This window comes from Ustilaginoidea virens, chromosome 1 (genome assembly GCF_000687475.1).
Source record: "Ustilaginoidea virens chromosome 1, complete sequence".
NCBI lineage: Eukaryota > Fungi > Ascomycota > Sordariomycetes > Hypocreales > Clavicipitaceae > Ustilaginoidea > Ustilaginoidea virens.
The window spans coordinates 5853659-5879058 of record NC_057316.1 but is presented as its reverse complement, the minus strand read 5'-3'; the positions used below and the strand labels follow the sequence as shown (position 1 = coordinate 5879058).

The 25400-nt window shown below is 54.4% G+C and overlaps 8 protein-coding genes across 8 annotated transcripts; 5 read left to right on the top strand and 3 right to left on the bottom strand.

Moving 5' to 3' along the window:
• Positions 1-1120: 1120 nt before the first annotated feature.
• UV8b_01356 (uncharacterized protein) lies at positions 1121-1755 on the top strand (the record flags this gene model as incomplete). The annotated part of the gene is made up of 2 exons (XM_043138854.1): positions 1121-1190; positions 1337-1755. 2 exons carry the CDS (start codon positions 1121-1123, stop codon positions 1753-1755), a joined length of 489 nt encoding a protein of 162 aa, XP_042994788.1.
• A 1352-nt stretch (positions 1756-3107) lies between these two features.
• Positions 3108-3806, top strand: UV8b_01355 (uncharacterized protein; the record flags this gene model as incomplete). Its single annotated transcript, XM_043138853.1, has 3 exons — positions 3108-3246; positions 3320-3388; positions 3487-3806. 3 exons carry the CDS (start codon positions 3108-3110, stop codon positions 3804-3806), a joined length of 528 nt encoding a protein of 175 aa, XP_042994787.1.
• Positions 3807-4565: 759 nt separating this feature from the next.
• UV8b_01354 (uncharacterized protein) lies at positions 4566-5579 on the bottom strand (the record flags this gene model as incomplete). The annotated part of the gene is made up of 2 exons (XM_043138852.1): positions 4566-5155; positions 5279-5579. The coding sequence occupies 2 exons, from the start codon at positions 5577-5579 to the stop codon at positions 4566-4568; spliced, it is 891 nt and encodes a 296-aa protein (XP_042994786.1).
• Positions 5580-6551: 972 nt separating this feature from the next.
• On the top strand, positions 6552-7538 carry UV8b_01353 (uncharacterized protein; the record flags this gene model as incomplete). Its single annotated transcript, XM_043138851.1, has 5 exons — positions 6552-6559; positions 6598-6721; positions 6794-6841; positions 6941-7168; positions 7341-7538. The coding sequence occupies 5 exons, from the start codon at positions 6552-6554 to the stop codon at positions 7536-7538; spliced, it is 606 nt and encodes a 201-aa protein (XP_042994785.1).
• Positions 7539-9175: 1637 nt separating this feature from the next.
• Positions 9176-12178, bottom strand: UV8b_01352 (uncharacterized protein; the record flags this gene model as incomplete). The annotated part of the gene is made up of 2 exons (XM_043138850.1): positions 9176-10058; positions 10122-12178. The coding sequence occupies 2 exons, from the start codon at positions 12176-12178 to the stop codon at positions 9176-9178; spliced, it is 2940 nt and encodes a 979-aa protein (XP_042994784.1).
• Positions 12179-14261: 2083 nt separating this feature from the next.
• Positions 14262-17389, top strand: UV8b_01351 (uncharacterized protein; the record flags this gene model as incomplete). The annotated part of the gene is made up of 6 exons (XM_043138849.1): positions 14262-14303; positions 14481-14620; positions 14680-14738; positions 14808-14862; positions 17288-17305; positions 17359-17389. The coding sequence occupies 6 exons, from the start codon at positions 14262-14264 to the stop codon at positions 17387-17389; spliced, it is 345 nt and encodes a 114-aa protein (XP_042994783.1).
• Positions 17390-17650: 261 nt separating this feature from the next.
• On the bottom strand, positions 17651-19037 carry UV8b_01350 (uncharacterized protein; the record flags this gene model as incomplete). The annotated part of the gene is made up of 3 exons (XM_043138848.1): positions 17651-18628; positions 18769-18937; positions 19000-19037. 3 exons carry the CDS (start codon positions 19035-19037, stop codon positions 17651-17653), a joined length of 1185 nt encoding a protein of 394 aa, XP_042994782.1.
• Positions 19038-19461: 424 nt separating this feature from the next.
• Positions 19462-22253, top strand: UV8b_01349 (uncharacterized protein; the record flags this gene model as incomplete). The annotated part of the gene is made up of 2 exons (XM_043138847.1): positions 19462-21330; positions 21432-22253. The coding sequence occupies 2 exons, from the start codon at positions 19462-19464 to the stop codon at positions 22251-22253; spliced, it is 2691 nt and encodes an 896-aa protein (XP_042994781.1).
• Positions 22254-25400: the final 3147 nt, after the last annotated feature.

Genomic DNA, 25400 nt, shown 5'->3' with positions numbered 1-25400 from the left:
CTTTTATTTCTAGGCACGAGGCACCAGAATGTACATCACATGCAAGTAACCCGTGATTGGAGGCGTCTGGTCTGGCTGGTACCAGATGTAGTGAGCTCCAGCAACAACCGGGTTGGGAGCCAGTGCTGCTCAGCTGCCCCAGGTCAACTACCTCCTTACCTACAGTACATGTAACCTAGGTAGGTGTGCGTTTGGTGTGTGCACTGTGCACACGCTATGTTCAATCCTTGCCTTTTCGGGTCTGCTTGGAGCCCTTGGACCCGAGGGGGCCACATTGTTCAGTCGAGCGAAGCAGAATGATGCATGTGTTTTGCACCTTGCAAGTTATCACCAGTCAACATTGAACATAACGACATCGAAGGAGGTAGGTTAGGTAGGTACCTACTGAGTACCACAGACAGCCTGGTCTGGTACGGTACGGTACGGTACGGTACGCAGTTCCAGCCAGCGTTATTTTTCGGGCTAGGCCTGTTAGCGGGACATGGAACCGACATGGAACCGACATGGGAGTTCTGTTCTGGGCAGAGGATGTCGGGAATTTGCTCCTATTAGCATGTCGGGTCACTAATTCGTGATCGGCCTGAACAAGAAAACTTCAATGTGGCCAGCCGGTGCAGTGGTCCAGAGCGTCTTTGGGTGGTGTCTGGTTGGCTTTCGCTGGCCTTCGCTGGCCGTCTCCGACGCACCCACCGCCTGAACCGAACCCCGCCAAACCCCCAATAGTCCCTAGAGTCAGTCACTGAGGCTTGGTATTGGCTGCTGTTCACTGCCAAGTACCGCCCCCCCAGGGAACTGCACAGTTGTACATAGCCTCTTCTCTGGTCCAGGTCACGACATCTTACGCGCACCGAGTTCCTCTCCCTTCCTCACTTCCCTCTAAATTGGCATCCCCCCAAAGGTTAAAAAAAAAAAAAAAAAACCTCAAAGATGCAATCATGAATTGGAAATCCCCATAATCGCTTCTCTCTTTGCTGCAAGACGCAAGCCTCAACGACGGGGTTGTAGCACTGCCGCCCGCTTCAGTTCCCTCCCCTCCCCCCCCCCCCTTGCGCTCCCCGCCAAAACAGCATTCCCGACACATACGGAGAAAGGCGTCGCAACCACATTCGAGGGTTTTAGTATGTCCGGCCCTGGGAAGGAGACCACGGACGGTCGGTCGATGCAGTCGCGAACAGGGAGAAATAAGCAAAGTGAGCACAAGCCCACTGACCAAGGCTAATACCTTCTGATGCCGTGTCGAATGCTTCCATGGCATGAAAACTTTCCGTCATCAATTTCTTGACATCGCCTTGGCAGCATGCAGGGAAGCTAACCCCCCGTTTTCCCGCGACAACAGGATACAACTCTAAAGGCGAGCGACTAGTTGCTGGGGTGGTCCCCTTAAGCCCCGATCAGAATTTCGTCCTGCTTATACAGTCGACGCGACGCAAGGGCTGGGTGCTCCCGAAAGGAGGATGGGAGACAGACGAGACTTGCGAGGAGGCGGCGACTCGCGAGGCCTGGGAAGAGGCCGGGATTACCATACAGATTGACTACGATTTGGGCACCATCGACGAAAAACGCCCGCCAAAGTCATCCAAGGACAGGGCCAGGTACTCATTCTTCCAGGCAACCGTGCTGGCCGAGATCGAGGACTGGCCGGAAAAACACAAAAGAGAACGCCAATGGTTTACCTATGGGCAAGCTTTAGACATATTGTCATCAAGACCTGAACTCCAGGAGGCACTTCAACGCTCAACCATGAACCAGCTGTAGACAGCGTTGACGGTTCGTTCTCGCAGAGCAGCGTGCTCTTTTTTTCTTTTCTTTTCTTTTTTTTCTTTTTTGGGAAGTCGCGGGTTCAAGTGGCTGGCTTGGATCTTTTCTGCCTTGAGCGTTGTCTCAAGACATGAAGACGATGGAAGTCTTGCCTCGCATTGCCTCGGGGCTATCATGACGGGAAAAGTTGCATATTCACTCTCTTCTGCGGATCTGAAGAAATTTCCTTTTCTCGGCCGTGCTCACTATGGCATTTTGAGGGATTTATTACGCATTTATAACCAGGCGTTAGCGGGAGAATGGATAGACTTGTCATTCTGAATTCCTTTGTTCTTTTATTTTCTTCTTTTTTTTTTTCCAGCTAGTAGTCTCCCTTTACTTCAGCAGCATGTTGGAAGGGTAGAGACAGAGAAAAAAAAAAGAGGCAGGTGTTTTGGGGAAATTATCAGGGAAACCCTTTGAGGGCGAAGGAACCGATGCATTTGCCCACATAGACACCTAGGAAGGCGGCTTGTCTGTCGAGTCACGGTACGCTTCGAGGCAGCTCAGCTCTTCGACGAGATTTGCCATGGGGGTATACAGTCACATCATATGATTTCTCACGCATAAAGGAGAAACGCAATCTGGTGAGGATTATCCCAGCTAATTGGTCGTTTCCCAATTGGATAGCCATCAAACTTGCTTAGACGCCCAGTAGCGTCAACGCCTCTTTGAGCGGAACGGGATTCCACATACTCGCCATCACGACAGGCCGAGGCGTGTTCTGTCCCCAGCTGCACTCGCGCAAGCACACGTGGCATTGACAGGTTTAAAATTCCGTGGCCAACAATGCTGAATCGCGGCGCATGACGTCAATCAAGCAACAAGGCTACAGCCCAGCCACCCCGCCCTGCCCCCCCCTCTCTCTCAAAAGAGGAAAGAAAAGGAAAGGAAAGGAAAAAAACAGAAGGAAGGAAGGAAGGAAGGAATAGAAATGGCAGATATCTTACTGCTACAGCTTGCAGCCCCTCGATGACTTTTTTGTTCCTCCCCTTCCTCATCTTCCCTTTGCCCCGCGCCTTCCCTGCATGTTCTAAGCGCCTTCCGAGTCTGGTCTGACGTGACGTACATGTCGCATCCCTCGTCACGTGCCCAATAAGGTATCGATAGAGCCATCTTTGTTAACAGTGAACACCTTGTTTGCGGTTTAGGTGCTAGAAGACCTCATCATTACTCTCCCTTGCTGCAGCCAAAAAGACTGGCGTCGCTTTGCCACGCTGTACAAAGCCCATGTTTTTAACGCGTGGAAATTTTCCAAGGATTTACGTTTCTCCCAGTCTCTACCATTGACTCGTACACATGAGGTAGCGATGGAAAACCTCTCCATCTCGGACACCCTCCCGACGCAAGGAGGACCGGCTCCCCCTCCCGGAGGCCCTCCTTATGCGCCTGCCCAGCTACCGCCACAGATGTTTACCACGGCAGCCCAATTGCTAGATCTCACTGACAGTACGCTTAAAACTCAAAAGACACCCCGGATTGCGAGCCTTGTTGCCGGAGGCTAACGACCCGGTGCTGCTAGAAAAACTCATGGTCGTTTTACGCGACGGGAGGAAATTAATAGGTGTTTTGCGAAGTTGGGATCAATTCGGTATGCGAGTCATCGTGTAGACTAACAAGGCAGCATAGGGGGGCGCAAATGAGGCCGTGGGGGCGGGCAAGTTGGCTGACTTTCTCTTCCTCGCGCAGCTAATCTTGTGCTCCAGTCGACAACAGAAAGGATATTTGCAACGCGACCCGGCTGTGACCCGAGCACGCCCCAAGGGTACTATGCCGACATTGAGCACGGCATTTTCCTGGTCAGGGGGGAGAACGTGCTTCTTCTGGGGGAAATTGATCTGGACAAGGACGACGATATGCCGCCCGGTTTCCAGCCAGCTGAGATGGAGTTTGTGAAGAAGCTGGCCGAAGAGAAGCGGTGTGCTGAAAAAGCCAGGGAGAAGAAGAGGCTCAAGAAGCTGGCCACCATGGGCTTTGAGGGCGAGAATCTCGGGGAAGTGGTTCTCTAAGGCCCCCCCTGGGAGCCCTCCAAATGAAGTCATGTATCATGAGGACGGCTCCTGCTGCTGCAGGAAAATCGCCCCGTCCCAAATACGAGCTGGCCTTTTTGAACCCTTTTTTTTCCTCTTTGAATTCCTTTCCTTTCCCCCTTTTTTTTTTTATCTTTGTTTGTGTGTTTTTTAAAGTTACGTCGAGCGGCGCGTTGACTCGGAGGGCAGAATATTGTGAAATGCCCCCAGTCAAGGGGTTTTTACGGATGGAGGGACGACCTGCATCCAAGGACCCTTGTAGCTTGTTGCGACAGCATTGTACTATCAATAGGCGCAATGGCTGTTGTGACGAGCGAGCATGGAATGGTGGAAAGTCAGAGCTGCTGCTGCTACTGTTGTCGATTATATGCATGAATATCATCATTTCCATTATTGAGAATCATGCACCAGTTCCGATTGCTAAGTGGGTACTGATAGTCTAGTTTCTCGAGCATTCACAGGGTCGCATACGGATATCACGCCTGTCATATATTGATCAGCGTCACAAATACAGGGTGGAGAGACACATGATACATCTATATCGTGCAAGCGCTTCGTTAGAGGAATGTATGTTTTGACAAGTGACGACTTGTGAGCTCAAGGTTGTTCGCACAGCGTTCCAGGAAACCACCGGCCACTTTATCATCTCCCTGTATCTCTCTGTAGCTTGGGTTCAAGCAGAGTTTCTTTTCTCCCTCGACAGATGCTCCTGCGCCTGCGCCTGCGCCTGCTCTTCAACTACGTCACCTTGTCGAGGCTCTTGAACGTGGGTATAGGATTGTCATCGCCAGTCTTCATGCCGCCGAGAAGCCAGTCCGTCAAGCCCACAAACTTGGCGCCCATCCCGCTCTCCCAGTTTCCGCCCTCCTGGGCCTGCTCGATTGTGTGCGTCAAGACTCTCCCTTCCGAGTCAAAGTCGAAGATGAACAGACCCGTGAAGGCTTTGTTCGGGTCGGCTCCCCTTCCGCGCCAGAGAGCCCGGGCAATCCCGCCCGGCTCCGGCAAATGCCCGTCGCATCTTCGCTTCTCGCACCACCGCACCACGAGCTGCTCGGGTATGGCGCCGGCGCGGCGCGGGAGGAAGGTCAGCGGCTCCGAAGTCACGCGCTCGGCCAAGATTTCCAGCTTGACGTTGCCTATGATGGGGACTCGGTTCCAGGCGATGGGAGACGTCCAAAGCGCGGCGTTGTAGGCGACTTTGCCAGACACGGTAGGCAGGTGAGGGTGCGTCGAGGGGAAGAGTCGAAGAGATATGTTGGGCGCCAGGATGTCCTGCGGCAACGGCGACTGCAGCAAGGTCGGCAGCCGCTCCTGGAGTATCCGCAGGGCTGTGGCCAATATTCTTGTCAGCGCGCGAGCAAAACCCCGTTGCGCAAACGGGCTTGCGGGGGAAAAAAAAGCGAGGACGAACAAAAAATGCGAGCAACAGCGTGGCGGGAGAAGGTACTCACTTTTACCGAGCTTGGCCTTGTTTGGGTCTCTGGAGTCGTCTTTGCTGTTGTCACGGCCGGTCGAGCTCGGCGCGGTTCGATCAAAGAACGTTTGAGTCAGCGGGCGTGAGGGAATCTGCAACCCGTGTTCCGGGCTCGAGCCGGGGGGGCAGGTCGGGACAGGCGCCAGGACGAGCGGCACGAGGTGAGCCAGGGACGGGAGCTGCGTAGCTGCAGCATTTGAAGCGCTCAGGAGCCTTGGAGCCTGCAGGGATGGGGGGGCGCCAGCAGTTTTCGTCAGGTTGCGCCACGGCGCAGCCATCGAGGTTTAAGAACGGTTCGCGTATGTGAGAGGCAACATGGGCGGGAACAGTTGGGTTCCGGTTGACAAGCTGATCCACCAGCCGGCGATCTGGTCAAAGAACGGGGAGCGGGGTCGTGCGAGTGATGGTAAGGGCGTGTATGACGGGCCAAGGGTGGATTGAATCTGACCAAGTGAGAGCATGATGATGATGATGATGGTGGTGGTGGTGGTGATGGGAACCCATTGATCCGTTGACGCACATGGTTCGTTCCCGCCTGACCTGCTTGATGCGCTTTGGCGTGCTGCTTGTGATCCGGTTGTTTCATCAGAAGGTGCCTAGACCAACCCTCGGTACACGCTACCTGCATAGAACCAGATGTCAGTACATTAGGTACGTCCCTTGCATGTACTGCTGTACGGCGTACGCACTGTCAGTTCCCAGGCTCAGGTCCAGGCCCAGGTCCAGGCCCAGGCCCAGGCTCAGGCGCCTTCACACCCAACCCCCCCGAAAATAGGTACCTACAGTACATACAGCTCAGGCAGCCGAGGCAAGTGCCGCGAGGCGAGGCCAAATTGTCAGGTTTCGGACCAAACCTTTGCAGCACGTGACCCAGCACCTGTCGCCCACCCACCGCTCCCGCCTCCCTCAGTGGCTTGTTGTTTGTGTCCCTGACGTACCTGGTATCGCCTCGCACCCTCCGCAGCCTGCATTCCCTTTGATCTAACATCATCACGACCGCCACCCTCCCATCGCCGTACCCTGTTCTCTTGACCCGCTGCCTGCACCTCCAACCAAGAAGAAAATGAATCCAGAGTTGTATGCGCTCCCCCTCCGAGCTGGGCCAACCGGCGTGCCGACTCCTGACGGCCGTATCTGTTCTGTACCGAATGATGAATGAAAACTGACCCCAAGTCTACGATAGAGTGCCACCGCCGATTTGCTCTTCCCTCTCGTGCCGCGTAGCCCGATACACACTGCCCGCTGCGCAGATGGGGCCGTGCGTAGTCTTTTTTGGACGCTGACACTCCCCATCAGATACGACTATCTTTTCAAGCTCCTGCTCATCGGTGACTCCGGTGTTGGCAAGTCTTGCCTGTTGCTCCGATTTGCCGACGACACCTACACCGAGTCTTACATTTCCACCATCGGTGTCGACTTTGTATGTAATACCATTTTTTCCCCCCTGACCCTCGTTCCTGGGAATGCCCACGCAGCAGCTAACGACTGGTAGAAAATTCGAACGATAGAGCTGGATGGGAAGACGGTGAAGCTGCAAATCGTCAGTCACTCTATTTAAAAAAAACCATGCCATCGATACGCATCATGACCCAAACGGAAATTGGGGGGATGGTGGGCTCATGACTGACTCTGTGCACAGTGGGACACGGCTGGCCAAGAAAGATTCCGTACCATCACTTCATCCTACTATCGCGGTGCGCATGGCATCTGCGTCGTCTACGATGTGACCGACATGGACTCATTCAACAATGTTAAGCAATGGCTCCAAGAAATTGACCGGTATGCCACTGAAGGCGTCAACAAGCTTCTCGTTGGAAACAAGAGCGACATGTCGGATAAGAAGGTTGTGGAATACACAGTTGCAAAGGTAAGACGCGACTGGGTGCACCACACCGCAGAGCATACGCTGGGGAAAATGGTCTCTCTTTTTTTTTTTCTCTTCTCGGTCTCCGAGCGTCTGACCGATGGCGACGGTTTTGATGAATATCGGGCGCAGTGTCAAGCAAAAATGAAATGTTTTGGCTAACTTGAAGCTTCAGGAATTCGCCGATAGCCTGGGCATCCCGTTCCTCGAGACCTCGGCCAAGAACGCTAGCAACGTTGAGCAAGCCTTCTTGACCATGGCCCGACAGATTAAGGAGCGCATGGGTACGACGACGGCCAACAACACCAAGCCCAGCGTGCAAGTTGGACAGGGCCAGGGCGTGGGCTCCTCCTCAAGCAACAGCTGCTGCTAGATGTCGACGGAGTGTTTTAGATGTTCGAGTCAGCGACGTAGTTTTTGGGCGAGGAGAGGAGCGGCGCCAAGCAAAGAGAAACGACTGGGCAAATTAACTGATGACATGTCTGATTCCTGCTTTGTTGTTTAGTTTCCATTGGTTTTTTTTTTTATGTCCCTCCACTTTCCTGTTTTTCTTTTTTTTTTCTTCTTGCCCTTTTTCCTTTTGCCTCCTGTCCTGCGCATAGACTGAATCATGTCCAATTGGATTTTCTCCCTCTCTCTCCTTGTACAAACGGGCCATGAGACCATGCACCTTGTTGAGCAATGAGAAGCAACGAGAAGGGTGCGGTTGCGCTGCACACGAAACAACACACGAAACACGACACGACACGACACAACACGAACACGATGTATCTTGTCATGCAAGCAAACATGTGCGGACCCAGTCGCCCACGGCATACGAGGATCAAGGGAGTGCTGGGGAAAACGCTGGAGATGCCAGACTGGTCGGTCGAGCTGCCTTGTTATGCGCGTGCGACGTTGCCTGCCTTGAGGTCAAAAGTCAACTTTAAGCGGTAGCTGACGGTAGGTTGGCGCCGCGCCCCCCTTTCCGCTGTGTCTTTTGCCCCAGCTCGTTCGTTCTTGCCTGCCGTGCTGGTTCCGAGTTTTCCTACTGCAAGGGGGGTCAACTGGAAACTTGGGCTGTCGGTTTTTCTTGGCCCCGTCTTGATGCTTGTGTCTTTTCTTTTTTCGATGTCTCTTTCGTTGTCTTGTTGGTCCTCTTTTCCATGTAACCTTTTTGCGTGTGCGAACAGAGTGGGCATCTTAATACAAAGTTGACGTTGCCGCGCGCGTCGGGGTCTGTGAAGGGTTCTCTGATGAGTGTGTCTGATGAGTGTGTGATTCATCAGGCGCCCGGGACTTGTAATCCATCCATTTGCTCTCGGAGGGATCAAGCACCGAGTGAGCTGGAGGCCATTCATTACTGCTGCACCGCGCGGTCTGGTGCGGGACAGGACAATCGCTGCAAACACTCGGCCCAAGGACAGCTCGGCACGGCACGGCACGGCATGGCACGACTAGGGCTAAACATTCATGCTGACGGGGCCTATTGCTCGAGTGAAACACACCATGGCCATTCGCCAAGCGTCATCAAGGGTTACAGCGGCGGTGTGTCTTTTCCGCGCTCTGCCATCCTTTTGGAACCAGCCATTACCAGTCCTCGCTCGTCCTGCTTCCTGTACCATGTTGCCCAGTGTAAAAACAAACCAACGCTTAAGCGTTGTGGGGCAGGAGACAGCTTTTCAAGCAGCACCTTGCTCACTGCTCCAAATCAGATGGCTCGCAAAAACATGCAGGCCCTCGCGCGCATCTTGGCTCAGTCGTGTGAGTCGGCCCCTCGGCCGAGTTCGAACCCGGAGGAGGTTCGTTCGGCTGGTACACGAGCAAAGTCGATAAGAGATTGAGAAAAGTAAAGAAACAAGACAAGAAGCCAGAAACGGAAACGGAAACGGAAGCAGAAATACAAGCAGGAAGATGGGGGAAAATTGCAAACAGGTAAATCAACAGCAACAAATCAAGCGTCCTGGGCATCACAGAAAGCTCAGACCCAGACAAGTTGTGCACCATTTTTTTATCACAACGAGGGTGAGGTTAGGCTAGCCCCAAAAACTTGAGAGCCTTTCGGCTGCTGGGTTTCGGAGCGACCTTCTTCTGCAAACAGACTGGCATGAGTCTCCGCTCATCCATGTCGTCGTCGCTGTCATCATTCATGTAGAAGCCTTTGGAAGACTCTGGTCCGCCTCTAGGGCCGTTCGTTGCTCGTGTATTGCTGCGGCTGCTTTTGCTCTTCAACATTTTGCTCGTCTCGATACTGTCCGCAATGGACAGAGCGCGCACAGGAAGAGCAGACGATTCAGGCTCCGGAGGCGGCACCAGCATCCTAGTCGACGACAGGGGGCTCTGAAGCACCAACACCGAAGTCTCCTTGACGTCTTCTTTTTCCAGGCTCAGAGGCGGTGGCCGCTTCTTTCTGGGCTTTTCTGCTGCTTGCTCAGAGGGCAGCGAAGACTCGTCTTGTTCCGTGTCTATGTTCCACACTCTGGAGACGAAAGTGGCAATGTCCTCCTCCGAGGCACTACAAGTCAACCAGTAGTTTTCTTGGGATGGGGAAATATACGTCGACGACGACCTGGACAAGAGCAAGGGTTGAGCCGGCTTGCTGTCCGACTTCTTATCGATTGATCCCCGCCGCCTAGTGTGGGTTAAGGTCAAGTCGTCTTCCCTAATTGACTCAACAATCTGGGCTACCTTCAACACATCAACGCCCACAAGATTCTGCAGGGCCAACACGGTCGATAAGTGCTCTGGTGGGTATGTCAGCAACAGATATTGAACTTCTGAATGCAAGTCAAGGTAAGTCTCTAGAGGTGGAATGAGCAGCGTCGCCAGCAGGTTTGAGTTGGTGAATGGATTATCCGTCTGGTCGGCCAGTCGTCGTGCAGTAAACTCCTGCATCGCCTTGGCAAGAAGATACCTGTCGGCAATGGTCAGCATAAAGGGGGCGTGGCAAGAAATCGCTCGACGAGACGTCGCTCACCTGAAATCCACACGATCGGTTTTAGAAACCTCGCATGATTTCCTGCCAACCTCTTCCAGCCTCCCAATCATCGCCAGCGAATATTTCTTCTCGACGCCTCTTTGTGGGCCAATGGCCAGGATTTGAGTGCGGCTGCCGTCGTCCTTCTGCCATCTGTTTGGCTCCTTATCTCTGAGGATGGGTTTCCAGAGGCCATCAAACTCCGGAAGAGGAGAGAACTGCAACGGTCCGTAGCCTGCCGTATCGGGCGGGAAATGCTCGCCTAGAACGGCCCGCAGAGAGTTTTGTATCGATACCGCCGTTTGGCTGCAACTGATGCTGAATTCATGGACCCTCTGCTCATGGAATGTGGATATTGTCGGGACAGATGCTTGAGAAGGAGTCGGCCGTCGGGCCAGTGCCACTGCGGCAGCAAGCTCTGCAACTTTGGGGCCTTGACACTTTGACGGTGCGTAGGCAAAAGGGTCACAGTCGTCCAAGCTGGGCAACGCAGCGTCGGGCGATTTGATATTGATACTCAATGGGTCCGCTGCCGTAGGCGACAACGGGGTGGGAGTGCCAGGCAGAGATTCGGCCATATTTTCGACATCGGATGGAGCAGGCGAATAGGACAAGACAGGATAACGGCGGTTTCTGAACGTGCTGATGGCTGATTCGAGCGGGAAATCTTGTGCATCATCCTTGAAAAAAACAATCAAATCTTCTACCGGGCTCAGAATCGGCTCAAACACCGGAGTCGTGGCGAAACTGTACCGAGTATTTGTGCATCGGTCAACATATCTCGACTCGACCTTTCCAACAGAGTTGGAGGCCCTCCATTCTTCCCACCCGAGAACCGGCTCCATCTCGTCAGGACGTTTCTGTGCTTTCACCACCACGGTTCGCGGTTTATCGACAACAGTCTGGAGCCATTGTGCATTTTGCATCTGTGAAGGCAAAGTTGTAGGTAGGGTGTGTTGCGAAATTCTGGGAGTGTCTGATTCATCCAGCCACGACTCGGTCGGCATACCAAAATGTCGAACCCTGGGGTCAGCAGAATACTTTCTGTCAAGTGATTTTGCCCTGAAGAGCGAGTTTCGTTTCGACATCCGTCGCATGTCCAGCACGGAAGCTTCGCCAAACACAACGTGTTCCGAAAACGACATACTGGAGGTTTCCGACGCCGGAGAAGGAGCGACTGACGTAGTCAACTGACGACCATGCGCGTTGGGGTCGTGAGATTCTCCTACACCGCTAGTAGAATAGATGCTCGGCGACGGAAGGTCTGATCTAGGCTGTGTCGTGTCTGGAGATTCCGGCGTGGGCTGCATGACACTGAGCCTTTGGTTCGGGGTAGCACGCAGGCTGTCGGGGAAAACTTCAGCAGTACCATCTTCCTGGTTTGGTGGAGCACCGAATACGTAATAGGGCGTTGATGAGTCGTCAAAATCGTCGCAATATCCATACACGGGCAGACTTGAGCTACGCTTCCGAGATGGCATTGTGAAGTTAAGGTCGCCTGAAGGCTGCAGATTTGCCGTTTGACGGTCCAGGGCATCAGCTGCCCGCATAGCTTTTGTGATGGGGTCTTCCTCCAAGACATGGCCGTACGACGGATAATCCGAGTCATCAGATGCGCTTCGGTTCAGCATGCCAGGGAAGGGCGTATCGTTCTCGTCCGGCCCAGCCAGTCCGTCTTTGGCTATCTGTTGGAAGATGTATTCCGCTTGGGCCTGGTCGCCTTGGGTCTCATACTCCATAATCTTCTTTACGCAAAGCGCTTGAGCTCCTAGGGTGCCTCCATTGAGAAAAACCAATCGCTTGCGGTCCGCTGTTGAGCCATCTAGAAAATCGCGGGCAGCCTGGTTACGTGCTTGGAAAGCCAGGTGAACTTGCCGGATGAAATCACGGGCATCGAAACAGCGAGCTCCGTCTCTCGGTTTAATGTATGGCATGATGCTAGGCAGGATCAGAGTATATGGTGAGGGAGGTAGCAAACGAAGCTGCGTCAACACAACGTCGGGCGTTCCTTCAAAGGCGACAATGCTGCCCATTGCGCATCCGGCTCTGATCGCCATGATGGTTTGGGAGTGAGACAGGATAGAGGTGAGATGGATATAGAGTAAGAGAACTGGGAGGGCGAACTGAATACAAAGAAAATGACCAAAAATTTGCCAAAAATGTAGGACAACTCTAGTACATCCAGGAGTCAGCAATGGAAGCAGTCGAGCCGAACTGCAAGGCAAAAATGGCCTGCCAAGGAAGCATGGGTGAAATGCTTCTTGTGCTGGTGCACATGTAGCTTCTTGGACATGGACAGCCGTCGGGCACTCAGCCTCGGATCGCTTTCGTCGTCTCTATCATCTGTGCCGTCAACGCCATAAGACAGGTATAGGTATGCATGAAAGGGACAGTACGGAGTAGAGGCCAGGCAGTCAGCCGGTCTCAGCAGCGAACTTGGTGGTAAGAGGGGAGGGATGCCTCGATGGGCTTGTTCCCCATGTCGAGCGAGCTCAAGCTGACCAAAGCTAAAACAAAAAGGCAGGAGCCATGAGCAGGGGAAGGTTCTGGGCGAGAACCAAGATGCGGGCAGATTGCATGCAGGATGCACACGACAACCCGAAAAACAGTGCACGAAGTCGAGAGGGGGTGCCGTACGCTTTCCTTGTCCTGTGCTATCCTGGACTCCTGGACTTTTCAGAAAGGCGCCGGAATAATAGAGAGAGACAATTTTTTTTCTTTCTTTCTTTCTTTCGTTCTTTCGTTCTTTTTTCTTGTGAAAAAGAAGGGCAGACGCAAAGTATAACCGCCATCCCGGTCGAGACAGCCAACAGCGAGCAAGGCTGAGGTACGGAATCCGGACGGGTAGGGAGGGAGGGTAGCACAACAGCACGGGCTTCGTCGAAAAACACACGTCCGCCTCTCGTCGTCCTGGCGAGGTACCGAGTCCATTCGGAGACCGGACAAGAAACACGGACGTTCCTGTAGTAGGTAGCAGGTACGGGGCTCCCGCAAGGATAAGAAAGGGGAAGCGAAAAGGCCGAAAAAAAATGGGGAGTGGATTTCCTGGGCGGGAGTCTCTGAGCCAACCACCGCCTGCGAGTGGAGCAAAGATCCCTCGCCTTTCTTCACTCCCACTGCAACGTCATTTCATTCGTACGTAAGTTTGACCCCATCCCATGGAAACGTGGATGTGGGTGTACGTGGATGTGGACGGGGATGTGGACGGGGATGTGGACGATGGACGTGAATGGGGACGGACGGGTGGACCAGCCGCCGCCACTGGCTGCCATGCGCGGGTGATTAATCAGATTACTGGGCCCCGCACAGGGCGTCAGCAGTCCAATCAGTCAGCCACGAATGTATAATAAGGTACGTAATGTCTCCCGAGACTCGAGAGACTCGCCTGACAATGGCCCAAGGGAAAGCTCACCGCGTCACTTCTCGCCATCTTTCCTTCTTTTTTCTTTTTTTCCCCTATTTGTACTTTAAAAAGCAACTCGTCTACGAATTGCGTCTGATGCAGCTTTGTCCTGGCAAATAATCTTCATTTCATCTGGTCCCATGCAGTCCTGTTGTACGTGCGTACGAGCGGCCAGTAGGATGTACACGACAGATCCTCTCAGCACCTAGAGGTACCCACCTACCTGTACCCCTCCCCCCGACCACCAGGCACCTACTCCGCATCCGCAGGTCGGTTGCTAGCAGGGGCAGTGGCAGGGCCTCGCAGGGTCGTGCTGTTGTGCTAGCATGAAGGTACAACTAATCCTGGAACTCTGTTGTGTGCTGGGCTTGCTCAAGCGTCAAGCAGAGCGGTGGTCAGCCCATCTCGGCATTAGTAGAAGAGTTGACGCCAATTCGTGAAATATCGATAAAACCCATGTGCCCCATTCTTCATCCCTACCTCCTGGAGGTGGAGTACCTGGGATGTACGAGGTCGGCTCACTACCTTAGGTACCTAGGTAGGTATATAGGAGGTATCTAAAGTTAGGCACCTAGGGCCTGGCAGGAGGTAAAGGGTCAACATCAACCAGACACCTCCTACCTCCTGCCTCCTAGGTATGGTGGGCGGGAGGATTGTGACTAAATCCCCCCCGTCCATGCTGGGGTGCATCAATTTTACCTGGATACAACCCAAAAATCCTACATCATAAACGCAAAATGGCCAGAAACGGGAAAAGAAGGTCGTGTTTCATCGTCATGGTTAGCTCAAACATGTCCTAGCGACCCACATACGGCATCAACCTGGTGGCACCGCTGTTTGGAGTCGATAGAGAGAGCCTGGAGTGTATAGTCTCGACTCTGCATCAGACTACTCCGTAGTCCGTATGGACTTGATAACTTTGCTTCGTCTTGAGACACCTCATCATCCTTTGGCAGATCAGAGCCCTCAATGGTTACGCAGTTGCGTCGACAACCCTGGGTCAACAAAGCCAGCTGGCCACGCTCACCACAGCTTCCATCGATCATCTTTCGTCCAAATTTCATCGAAGCCGATTAGCAGGGCCTGGGGTTGACGAGTAAGTCGACGAAAAAAGTCACGGAACCGCCCGTATAATGCTGATCCTGGCGCGAAAAGGGGCACTGGGACGCGGGAGCTGACTACATGTACAGTAACTACTCTCATTTTACCAGAGGGTAAGCGCCCCCCCTATTTCTCTCCCCCGGAATCCGTCCACAAGGTTTTGCCGCTCATTGACGCTGTAGAATTTCAAGCGACCAACATCTCATGGGATGCGGATACCTACCTAGTACCTACTAGGTAGGTAGATAAGCAGCCGGTCGACATTCTCTCTGGCTCCGACAGCTCCGACAGCTCCGACAGCTCCGACAGCTCCGACAATGGAAGCCTGCATGCATTGTGATAAGCCTTGGCTGCGCCTACCTAAACCAGCTACTGCAGATGGTCTCCCGCCACTTTTATCCGTCGAGACACCCGTTGGACAGAAACACGAGTGCCGCCTTTTCCAGTCTTGACTGCGGAGTACGGGAAAGCCTATACAGCGGTCAAATATGGCTTGAAATCTCACTCCACTTCCCCAAACTTATTTAGCAAACGGGGTGTGCACCGGCAGTCGCTACAACTGCTATACTAGCCTCCTGGCCAGCCTCTGTTTTGTTTCCCCCATGTCCTGAGAAAAAGGCCTCGAAAAGGGGAGCAAAGCCTGAAACTCAGTCGTCCCGTCACACCGTCGCCGGCTTCCCAGCCAGGCCTTGGCTCCAGACCGATATGGATAGGGCTGTCAGGTTACACCCACCCAATTTAACATTATCAGACGCGGAATCCGTCGGCCTGGGCCCGTCCTGTAATCCTTGCTGCCTGGGGCGTGCTCTTCCTAGCGCCGGCTACGGAGTTATTCCCATTGATAACCTACCATGTTGACGCGCGACCAGGGCGGGATCGTTTCATGAGTCTGGGTATGAAATGGACTTTCTCAGTACGGAGTAGAGGGCCGTGAACCTTCGTATGCCATGCCCTCTGTCACTTCAAAAGCCGAAACGAATTCGCCCGGGCTAGCGAGTTCCTGCCGCCTGTCCTGCCACTGCCACGATTGCCTACAATAGAGGCAGGGCAGGGTGGTGCGGATGAGGCAGTAATCCGTATGTAGGTGAGACGTGATAAGGCAGCCAGCCAAAGTGCTATGTAACAGAGAGCCAGGAGCCCTGCATGACAGCCACGCTCACAGCCTTCTTGGTGGTTTAACCTCCTCCATGAGCCCCAGTACGAACTTAGGGACAACGCGGGAGTACCTGCGATTCCGGCCCTAATAACCCTAGCCTGGCCCCGATCCAGCACCAGCGTCCGCATAGGCGCTAGCTATATGTACCAAAAACCGGGTGGTCTGGGACTCGAAAGGTGGCTAGCCCCTTGTACTACTGTTGCTCCTGTTGTTGGAACGCGCAGGGGAAACGTTTGATAGGATTAGGTTGAATGCAGCAGCAGAAGGCTGCAGATAAGAAAAAGCTGTCTAGAAAGGGGAAGGTTTGTCTCGATTCTGAAATAGGTTGAGGCGCGGCACATCATAGGAAATGATATGCGAGCCAAACAAAAGCAGCATATTCTCCAACATGTAGCCGACTTGATCGTGGGCCGTGCTTGACTTGCTGGAAGCCGTGTTCTCTGTAGGTGCTAGGTACCCCCGAAGGCGTAAAATTATCTGCGGCTACGTGGCAAACAGGGCAATATAAAATCTCCAGGAAAAACAGAGTATTCGAGTATTGACTGTTGAGACGATTGGCAGGATAAACGGCGCGCCATGACAGCTGCGGCTACCATGAATTAGGAATGGGGGCTGCGTCGCTACCACATTTTTGCTGCGTCGTGTTTCTTGATCCAGTCGCCAGTTGCGTTGTCGATTGACGGAGACTCCAAGTCGCAGTTGCTTGCACCGGTGATTTCGCCCTTCTCTTCAATCGGGTTCAAATACCTCCACGTCACTGCGGAACGTACGAAGTAAACATCGAGCTGTCTTATGTTGTGCCAGGCTACGGATACACACAGTTAGTTAGATGCTCTTGCCGCACATGCCCAGCGCAGGGCATGCTCCATAGCTGCTGTCACGCGTCCGAGAGCGAGCAAAAGCACTCGACGAGGTTGCGCTTTTGCACCATCACATCGATCCCGGGGACCATGGAACGCCACCGCGGCAGGGGCTCGGGAACGAGCTGCATTGTACCCTGTCGAGGGGAAAGAGTCAGGATATGATGAGCAAGACCCGATCAACGAGTGGGGGGTTGCATCCCGGCATCCCAGAAAGGGGCAAGTTGCGGTGCGGCGTGACGGCGGTTGATGGCTCTTCCAACGGGCAGCACTGCATCGCATCTACTGCACGGACGGACGTGGCAACTGCTGCAGCAGGTTTGCAGGGGCATCGTCCTGTGATAGCCGCCCGCCACAGAAACGTTCTCGCCGAGGCTCGTAATGACGGCTCATGAGACGACGTCGAAGCGGCGTACTCGGTACCGAGAGCCGCGAGTCCCCCCCCCCTTCCCCTTTCGTCTGCCTTTGGCGTTCGAGTTCTGACCGCTGCAAGGGCGTAGTGAGCCGTCTGGAGACCGGGACACCAGGCGGTTGTGGCACTGCTTCTGCCGACCTCGACGCGTTTAACACATACGTGTGTTTCGGGGACGCCATTGGATTCCGACACCTTTGGGGAAGAGAGGGAGTACGGTTGTTGTTGCTGCAGTGAGGGAAGTCTGGCAAAGTATGTACTATGGAGTACGTAATGTGGAATTAAGCTAACAAAAAAAAAAAAAGGAAAAAGGTGATGCCTCACAGGTGCGGATGAGAACCCTGAAGTCGTGCCATGCCGCCATGGGATGAACTTTTGATGTATACTTCAAAACACATCCCCCGGTGACAACATGTGGCCGTGCAAACAAAGTCACGGGCGGTTACTAGCGTGTTGGTGACTAGATCAATATCCTGGCATACCTGGTCGATTGAGTGTCCAGTCAATATCAGACTGTCTAAGAATCACATCTATTTAACTTTTTATTTTATCATTATTATTATTATTATTTTTTTCATAAAAAAACATGTCAAGACACTAATCGTCCGCAAGTTCCGCCAACTCGGCTTCCTCTTCAGCTGTCAACAGGGTTTCAACCGTCTCAATCTCGTTCACGCTCGGCCTCTTGAGATCCTCCATCTGCCTCACAACATGATCCAGATCGCTCTTCTGTACTGGCCAGGTTCGAATCGTTCTGTCAATGCTGACGCTGCAGACCTTCTCCGGCACACCTTGGGTGTTGCGAAGCAGCACGAGGTCCGTAATCTCCTCGTAGTGGCCATGAAGCGCACAGTAGAGCTTCCCCGTCGTTCTATCCCAGACCTTTACCTGCTCATCTCGTCCTGCGGTGAAGATCCAGTTCTCTGTTGGTTGCACCGCACGCACGTAGTCGCCATGCGCCAGGACCTCGTCTGCAACAAAGTCGAGCGTCCGCGAGAGACATTTGGCGGTGCCGTCGGCGCTGGCCGTCCACAGATCCACATCCTCTCCATCCACATCAAACACCAGCTTGTAGACGCTCGTGTGGTGCTCCTCAATCGTGAGGCGCTCCGTGCCGGGCCGGTCGTGAAACGATTCAGCCAGCTGCTCGTACCGGTCCAGGGAGATCTTCCAGCGCCTAATGCGCGGATCGCTAGAGGCACTCGCGAGGACAACCTCGGAAGCCGTGCTGAGGACAGGGTCCAGGGCCAGGTGCTGAACCGCCATCATGTTTGTCGCCGGATCCTGCAGGGTGTGCAGCGGACGGCCAGACTCGACATCCCACACGATGATCTTCTTGTCCGCACCTCCGCTGACGAGAACTTGCCTGCCCTGCAGCTGGGTGCACAGAACGCACTTGACAAAGTCGGAGTGACCACTGTATATCCGGCCAACCCGGCAGGACTCAACGTCCCATGACCAGACGCTTCTGTCCCAGCACCCGCCAAAGATGGTTTTGCTGCCTTTGCCGCCCAGAGCAAGGCAGGTGACGGGGGCTTTCGGTCCTCGGTACGTCGTGGCTTGAGCATCGGGTGACTGCTAGTGGCATCAGAAATGAAATGAGGAGATCTTTCGCGAGTAGTAGTAGCAGTAGCAGTAGAAGAAGAAGAAGAAGAAGAAGAAGAAGAAGAAAAAGAAAAAGAACAAGAAGAGACTGGCGGAGCCGATTTGAGTACATTCAGCTCGACGTGCCGGATAGAACCTGCAGACTCTGCCACAAAGATGGATGAAGGCGACGACGTCGGGCCTGGTATCGCTGCGAGGATTTTGGACTTGAGTTCCACGGGATCGCCATGCTTGTTTCCTGCTTTGGCAGCCTTCCTGGCCCTCTGGGCTTGAGACGCACTGCCGGCAGTCAGATGCCGCTTCGCGGGCAGAGCAATGATACCAGGACAGACGCGACTTACTCGGTCTCGAAGAAATGGTCCCGATTCGCCGATTGCATTTTCTAGACCGACTTTATGATGTGTAGCTGCTATAGCTTTGAAGAGTACCGAAAGAATGGAGCAATCGCGTGTGCAAAGGCCGTCCGTCTATGACTCCAAACTACGACTGTGCATTGTCGTGTATTCCAGGGCACCAGACGTTGAAAGGGCCTGGCTCGTACCTACCTGGCTTCGACTCCTGCTCCCGGTACCTCTACCGCAGGTCTGGCACCTACAGGTACCAGCTAGCACCAACGGAGCACGTACCAGACCCCGCGCGCCGCCCCTGGTTTAATTGAAACGCGTCTTGAGACGCGTCCAGCTCCACATCAAACCGACCCTTTTCGCGCCCCTTTCAGCAACACCACCTGGTTCATGACAACTTCTCACGTCGGGTGAGGGAGGGAGAAATCACGGACACGTCTACACGTCTCAAAGGCCCCGATGGATTCCACATCAGCATTGAGGCCGCGGCCGCGACCGGCTCACACACAAGGAACAACACGCTGCGCCTACACCAGCGACGGCGTCCGGCTCGTCACCGTCGGCTCCAACAACACCATTCGACTCTACAAGACCGGTTCGGACGGCGAGCCGACCAACATTGACGACTGTCAAGAACAAAACGTCTCCATTGCCACCGGCAAGGACTCGTTCATTGTCGGCTCCGAAGACGGCACCGTCAGCCTGTACAGCGTCGAAGGCGCCCATTTTGAACGGTTCCTGCTCCGCTCAACTCTTCCCATTCGCGACGTCGCCTTGACCCGCGACTCGAAATGGTGCGCGGTCGCTAGCGACGAGCTCACCGTCAAGATTGTCAACACGGGTGACATGACCCAGGTCAGGCATTTGCGGGAGCACAGCAAACCGGCACGACACGTCACCTTTGATCCCCACGGCAGACTGGCCTCGCTTTCCTGCACCGACGGCATCATATACGTCTACTCGCTCACGTCCGAGGAGCCTGAGCTCATTCGCAAGGTGGACGGCGTCATCGGGAGCTTCGATAGCGAGGCAGAGGTGTCTACCAGGGTTGTTTGGCACCCGGACGGCCGCGCCTTCGCGGTGCCCACGCCCACCAAAGATGTTCAGATAATCTCCAGGAACGACTGGGAGAAGCAGAGGTGCTTCGCCAACGGCCACTTGTCAGACATTACCGCTCTTGCTTGGTCTCCCAATGGCGCGTTGTTAGCCTCGGCAAGCAAAGATGGCAAGGTCCTGGTGTGGGAGACAAAGACGCAGAGCGTGATTCAACGATATGACTACTCCAACGTCATTGACCTGGCTTGGCATCCGTCCAAGAACATCCTTTCCTTTACAACTACCGATGGTGAAGTCTACATATACTCGGATTTCTTGCCCGAACAGTTGGTGCCGTTGCTCAAGCTGAACGCACAGCCCGCCCCATTCATTCATGATCCTCTGTCCGAAATATCGGGTAACCGCCAGTTGCCTCCTAGCAATGGCCACAAGGCCGCCCCGCCGATTCCCACCAGACCTCGTAGGCATTCCATGGGGAGCATTGGCTCCATGCTCGACGACGACGACGAGGATGACGACGACGACGGCTGGGTCATCAACGACGACAACGCTGGCTACGTGGTCGACAGGGGCAGTAAGCGGATGCGAGATCCAAGCGATGCCTGGGGAGATCCGGCCAGCAAAAGAAGGCATCTCATGGCGCCGCAACACCACGAGGCGTTTCAGCCGGGGTCCACCCCATGGAGAGGCAACCGAAAATACCTCTGCTTGAACATGATTGGGTTCGTGTGGACCGTGGATCAGGATTCACACCACACCGTCACCGTTGAGTTCTACGACCATGAGTTTCAGCGAGACTTCCACTTCACAGACACCTTTCTCTACGACAAAGCCTGCCTGAACGAGCGAGGCACGCTGTTCTGCAGCCCGCCCAAAGACGATGCTCCTGCGTACATCTTTTACAGACCGCATGAAAGCTGGACGCAACGAACAGACTGGCGGACGCAATTGCCAAGGGGAGAGGCGGTGACGGCCATGTCTCTAAGCGAGTCGTTCGTGACGGTGACCACTTCGGCCAACTATGTCCGAGTCTTCACCCTGTTCGGCATACCGTTCAAAGTGTACCGCCCCAAGAGCTGTCCAATGGTGACTTGTGCCAGCTGGAGAGATTATGTCCTGACGATGGGCAATGGTCCTGTAGGATCAGACGGAAAGACGCGACTTTTGTACACGATTGAGAACATCAAGCGCGACGAGATATGTCAGAACGAGGACATCGTGGCTCTGCCTGAAGGAGCCACAGTAAAGGGTGTTTTCTTTTCAGATCGCGGCGTGAGTTTTTCTCTCTCCCTCCCTCTCTCTCTCTCTCTCTCTTTTTTTTTTTCCCCCTTTTCTTCTGCCTCGGTACTCTACTCTCCTGACACTCTTCCCAGGACCCATGCATATACGACTCCACCGGCACGTTGCTCACGCTGTTGCATTGGCGTCAGCCGTCTCGTGCTTCCTGGATACCACTACTGGACACCAAGCTCTTGCCACGCCTGGTATCTGGCAGGAAAAACGAGACGTACTTCCCAATAGCCGTAGCGGACGAGAAGTTTCTCTGCATCATCCTCAAGGGAGGGGACCAGTACCCCTACTTCCCGCGACCTCTTCTATCAGAGTTTGACTTTTCCATTCCCCTATCGTCACCGCCAGAGGACAAGGCAGGGACGAGGAAGAAGAAGAAGAAGAAGAACAAGCGTGGATCGCTGCATGGCGAAGATGCGGAAATGGCCGACACCGGCGGGAGCGGCGACGAGTCAGGCGGCGGCGGCGACGACGACGACGACGACGACGACGAGGGCGAAAGCGAGGGAGAAGAGAACAAGGATGGCGGCGGGGGTGACGACGAGGATGACGAGACAGCCGAGAGCAGGAAACTCGAGCAGCAATTCATCCTCAAGGGAGTGCAGAGCGCGCAGCTGCGTGACCTGGTCGACGCCACGTCGGGGAACCACGCGCAGCGGTCGCTGCTTTCTCGGATGGAGCTGGAAATCGACAAGACGCTCCTGCAGCTTCTGGCGGTCGAGTGCCGGCAAGGCGAGGACCGCGGGATGCGTGCGTTGGAGATGGTGGAGCTGATGCGCGACCGGACAGGGCGGATGATGGAGGCGGCGGGCAAGGTGGCCGAGCGGTATGGGCGGACCATTCTGGGAGACAAGATTCGGGAGCTGGGAGAAAAGCGGGTGAGCGGCGAGGCTGAGACGCCGTGATCGTGGGTTTTTTTCTCATTTCATTTTTTTCGCTTTTGCTTTTGCTTTTTTCCCCTTTTCTTTCCCCCCGCACTTTATTTCTTCCCTTGGGCTATCATGGTACGAATCTTGTTCACACAAGGAACCACGGAACCGGGCCGGTACCGCAAGTTGGATAGGATGTGGATGTGTTTTACGAATATCCTTCTGCGCAAACGCTTTTTTTTTTTTTTTTTTTTTTTGGGGGGGGGGGGGGGGGTTGCTACGTGCTATCTCGAGACGTACGCACCCCATATTCTGGAATAGAATGTTCATGACGGCCTGGTTTATGCAATGTCATGCCCCCGTTGACAAGCATGATAACGACAATGTTGCGTGCCACGTACTCCTGAGTGAGCATGTGCGGTGCCTTGCTGGACCGAAGTTGGTTGCTTGGTTGCTTCAACGCGCGTGTCGACTTTGCCGGACGCGAGCCAAGCGACGAGCAGAGCGTCTGTGGTCTGTCCGGCAAACATTACTCCCGAGTCTGTAGCCCGTCACGCCTGGCAGTACGGTGCAGGGCCAGTGTGATTAAGAGTCTTGGACGGTGACGGTGACCCCTGGGCTTGGTTCCTCGTCGACAACGCACATGGTTCATGTTGCAGCACATGTTTAGGTTGCAGGAACGGCAAAGATGGGGAACCCGGAATATTAATAGACGACGGTGCGGAGATGCAGAGATACGGGCCCTGGCCAAGATGTCCTATGTACAATGCCTCCTACCTACCTGCTAATGTACATATCATGGTTCGCAGTTCGGAGTACGCCGTACATTTTACAGGGCCCGGGCATCTCTCGCTATTGCGCGCAACAGTCTCCGCACGCTCCCATCTAGGCATTCCGTGTCCGAGTTGAATGGCTGGGAATTAAGTTGGAGGGTTTTGAGCCCCATGGGTTTCCCCACTATAGGGGCGGCAGATCGTTTCCACAACGGCTCTGACTTGCGGCAATCCCAGCAGGGTTAAGATGAATAAGTCGCAGCATGGTGTTGCGTCGTGCGAATGGCGGGCATCGTGGGCAGTGGAAAACAAAGCAGTGAGCAGTCCAGACTCGATTATCGGATGGCCAGACCCAGCTGCCCCTCCTGATTCGCCAAGACGCATGACGATTTCCCGGCCCCGAACACGGAGGTGCTGCTGCTGGCTGCCGCTGGCTGCCGCTGGCTGCCGCTGGCTGCCGCTGGCTGCCGCTGGCTGCCGCTGGCTGCTGCTGCCATCAACCCGTCAACTGGTTCTTCCGGCAGCACCGCACCTGCAGAACCGAACCGGCTTCCAAACGGTGGGGAGGGCCGTGCATGCGTAGTCCGTGGTGAGTCTGGTGCTATGTAACACTCATGGGCCGTTGGGGATGGATGCGCCGTGGAACAAGCTGCCGGGAAATAATAACACCACTGGAGCCCTGGGGGGGAGGAGGGGGGGGGGTGCGAGTCTGCAAGCCGCGACGATTCGAGGAGACATCACCAATCTAAGCAAGCTCCTGGCGGGCGGAGGCTGCCAGGCATGACCCGTCTGCCGTCTAGCGCAGGCTATCCGCCAAGCTGGAGATGACATGGCGTCAAAACGGCCGCAGATGTGGAGACGATGGCCCGTTTCAGGGGTCACGGTCCGTCCAAGGTTAGTTTGCACTGCTGCGAGAAAACTAGCCCCCTTCTCGTCTGGAATGAGTTAGTTGATACATACCATTGAACCGTGATGCCTGCTGGTAACCTCTAAGCTCGAGCAGCTAGTGGGCTTTAGCTCGAGCCGAGTGCCGCAGCTCGACGTACAGTACCATGCCGCACTGGCCCGGTCTTCCGTGACGGGCCGTGTTTGGGCGGAGGGGAGGGAGGGGTTTGGGTCAGAACAATGATGAAAGCCAGAGCAGAGCCTTGGATCCCCCGAACTGACATAGTGAACGGGTCTGTGTGGCACTCTCGTGGACTGACAGACAGTGATGTGACGAGTGATGAGTGGCTGGCTGACTGACTGACCAGCTTGCTGAGAGAAGACACACGTTGACGGCCGATTTATTCGAGCACGTCCCAACTTCAGGTTCCAAGTATGATGAAGCTGGCCCTTTCGAGAAGGGGGATTCCTCTCCTGGGTATTCTTTTCTTTTCTTTCTTTTCTTTTCTTTTCTTTCTTTTCTTTTCTTTTCTTTTCTTTTCTTTTCTTTTCTTTTCTTTTCTTTTCTTTTCCTTCCCTCTTTCCCAAATGTTCAGTGCCGGCATATCCTGCAGGCAAATCCGGTCGTGGCTTCCCTGCCGGCGAGGCAATGACGAAAATAGCTCTCCTCCATTGGACCCAGCAGTAACCAGACACGCCGGCAATTGCCAACCACCAGCTAGCTGCAGCTGGCCGACAGCCCGACAGCCTGAAGCGCCTGGTACCATTGAGACGACATGGACTGTTCTCGGCAGCCAATTTTCCGTTGCATCTTGTCAAGGACGCAATATAACCTACGGAGTACACCTACCAGCTTAGCTAGGTACCTTAGGTACCATACCTGTTGGTACCTAGGTACCTAGGTACCTAGGTACCTAGAAGCTAGGAGGTAGATGTAAGGAACAGCAGCAGGTCGTTGGCGCGGCGTGCATGTGCGTGCCGATGCGAGCTATCGCATTGTATGTACTAGCTCCTGTACCGCACTCAGGTGGTGGTACCTGGCCTGACCCCAGTGCCCATTGCCGACATCAATACCTCCCGGGTACCAGTTGAGACCTTACCTAACCTAAACTTAATACCTCTCACCAGATTGAAGCCCTCCAGGCTGTTTCGGAGCAAAAGCTTGGCACCGCTTATGCAGTTGAAGCTTCCAGTCTGGAGCTCGCGGACCACGGCGTTGAAGCAGCTGCCCCCCTCTTACCCCCACCCCCCCTCCCCGACCCACAACCAACCAGTCCAACCAACCAACCCCTGCTTCCAAGGAGCTGAAACTTTTTTTCAAGTTATTCGCACAGGTGCATTCACTGCATTGTGGGTTCAAAATTGATCGCTCTATTCGGCTGCTGGTCCAGCCAAACTTCCCCCGTCCGTTTCTAGGGCCACGCTGGGGTCTAGTCGGTCTGTAACGATGCTGGAAGCCTGGAACGAAAACGATTGATAACCCCAAGCTCCGAACTGCACATGCGGCTAGCAATTCGACCCCTTG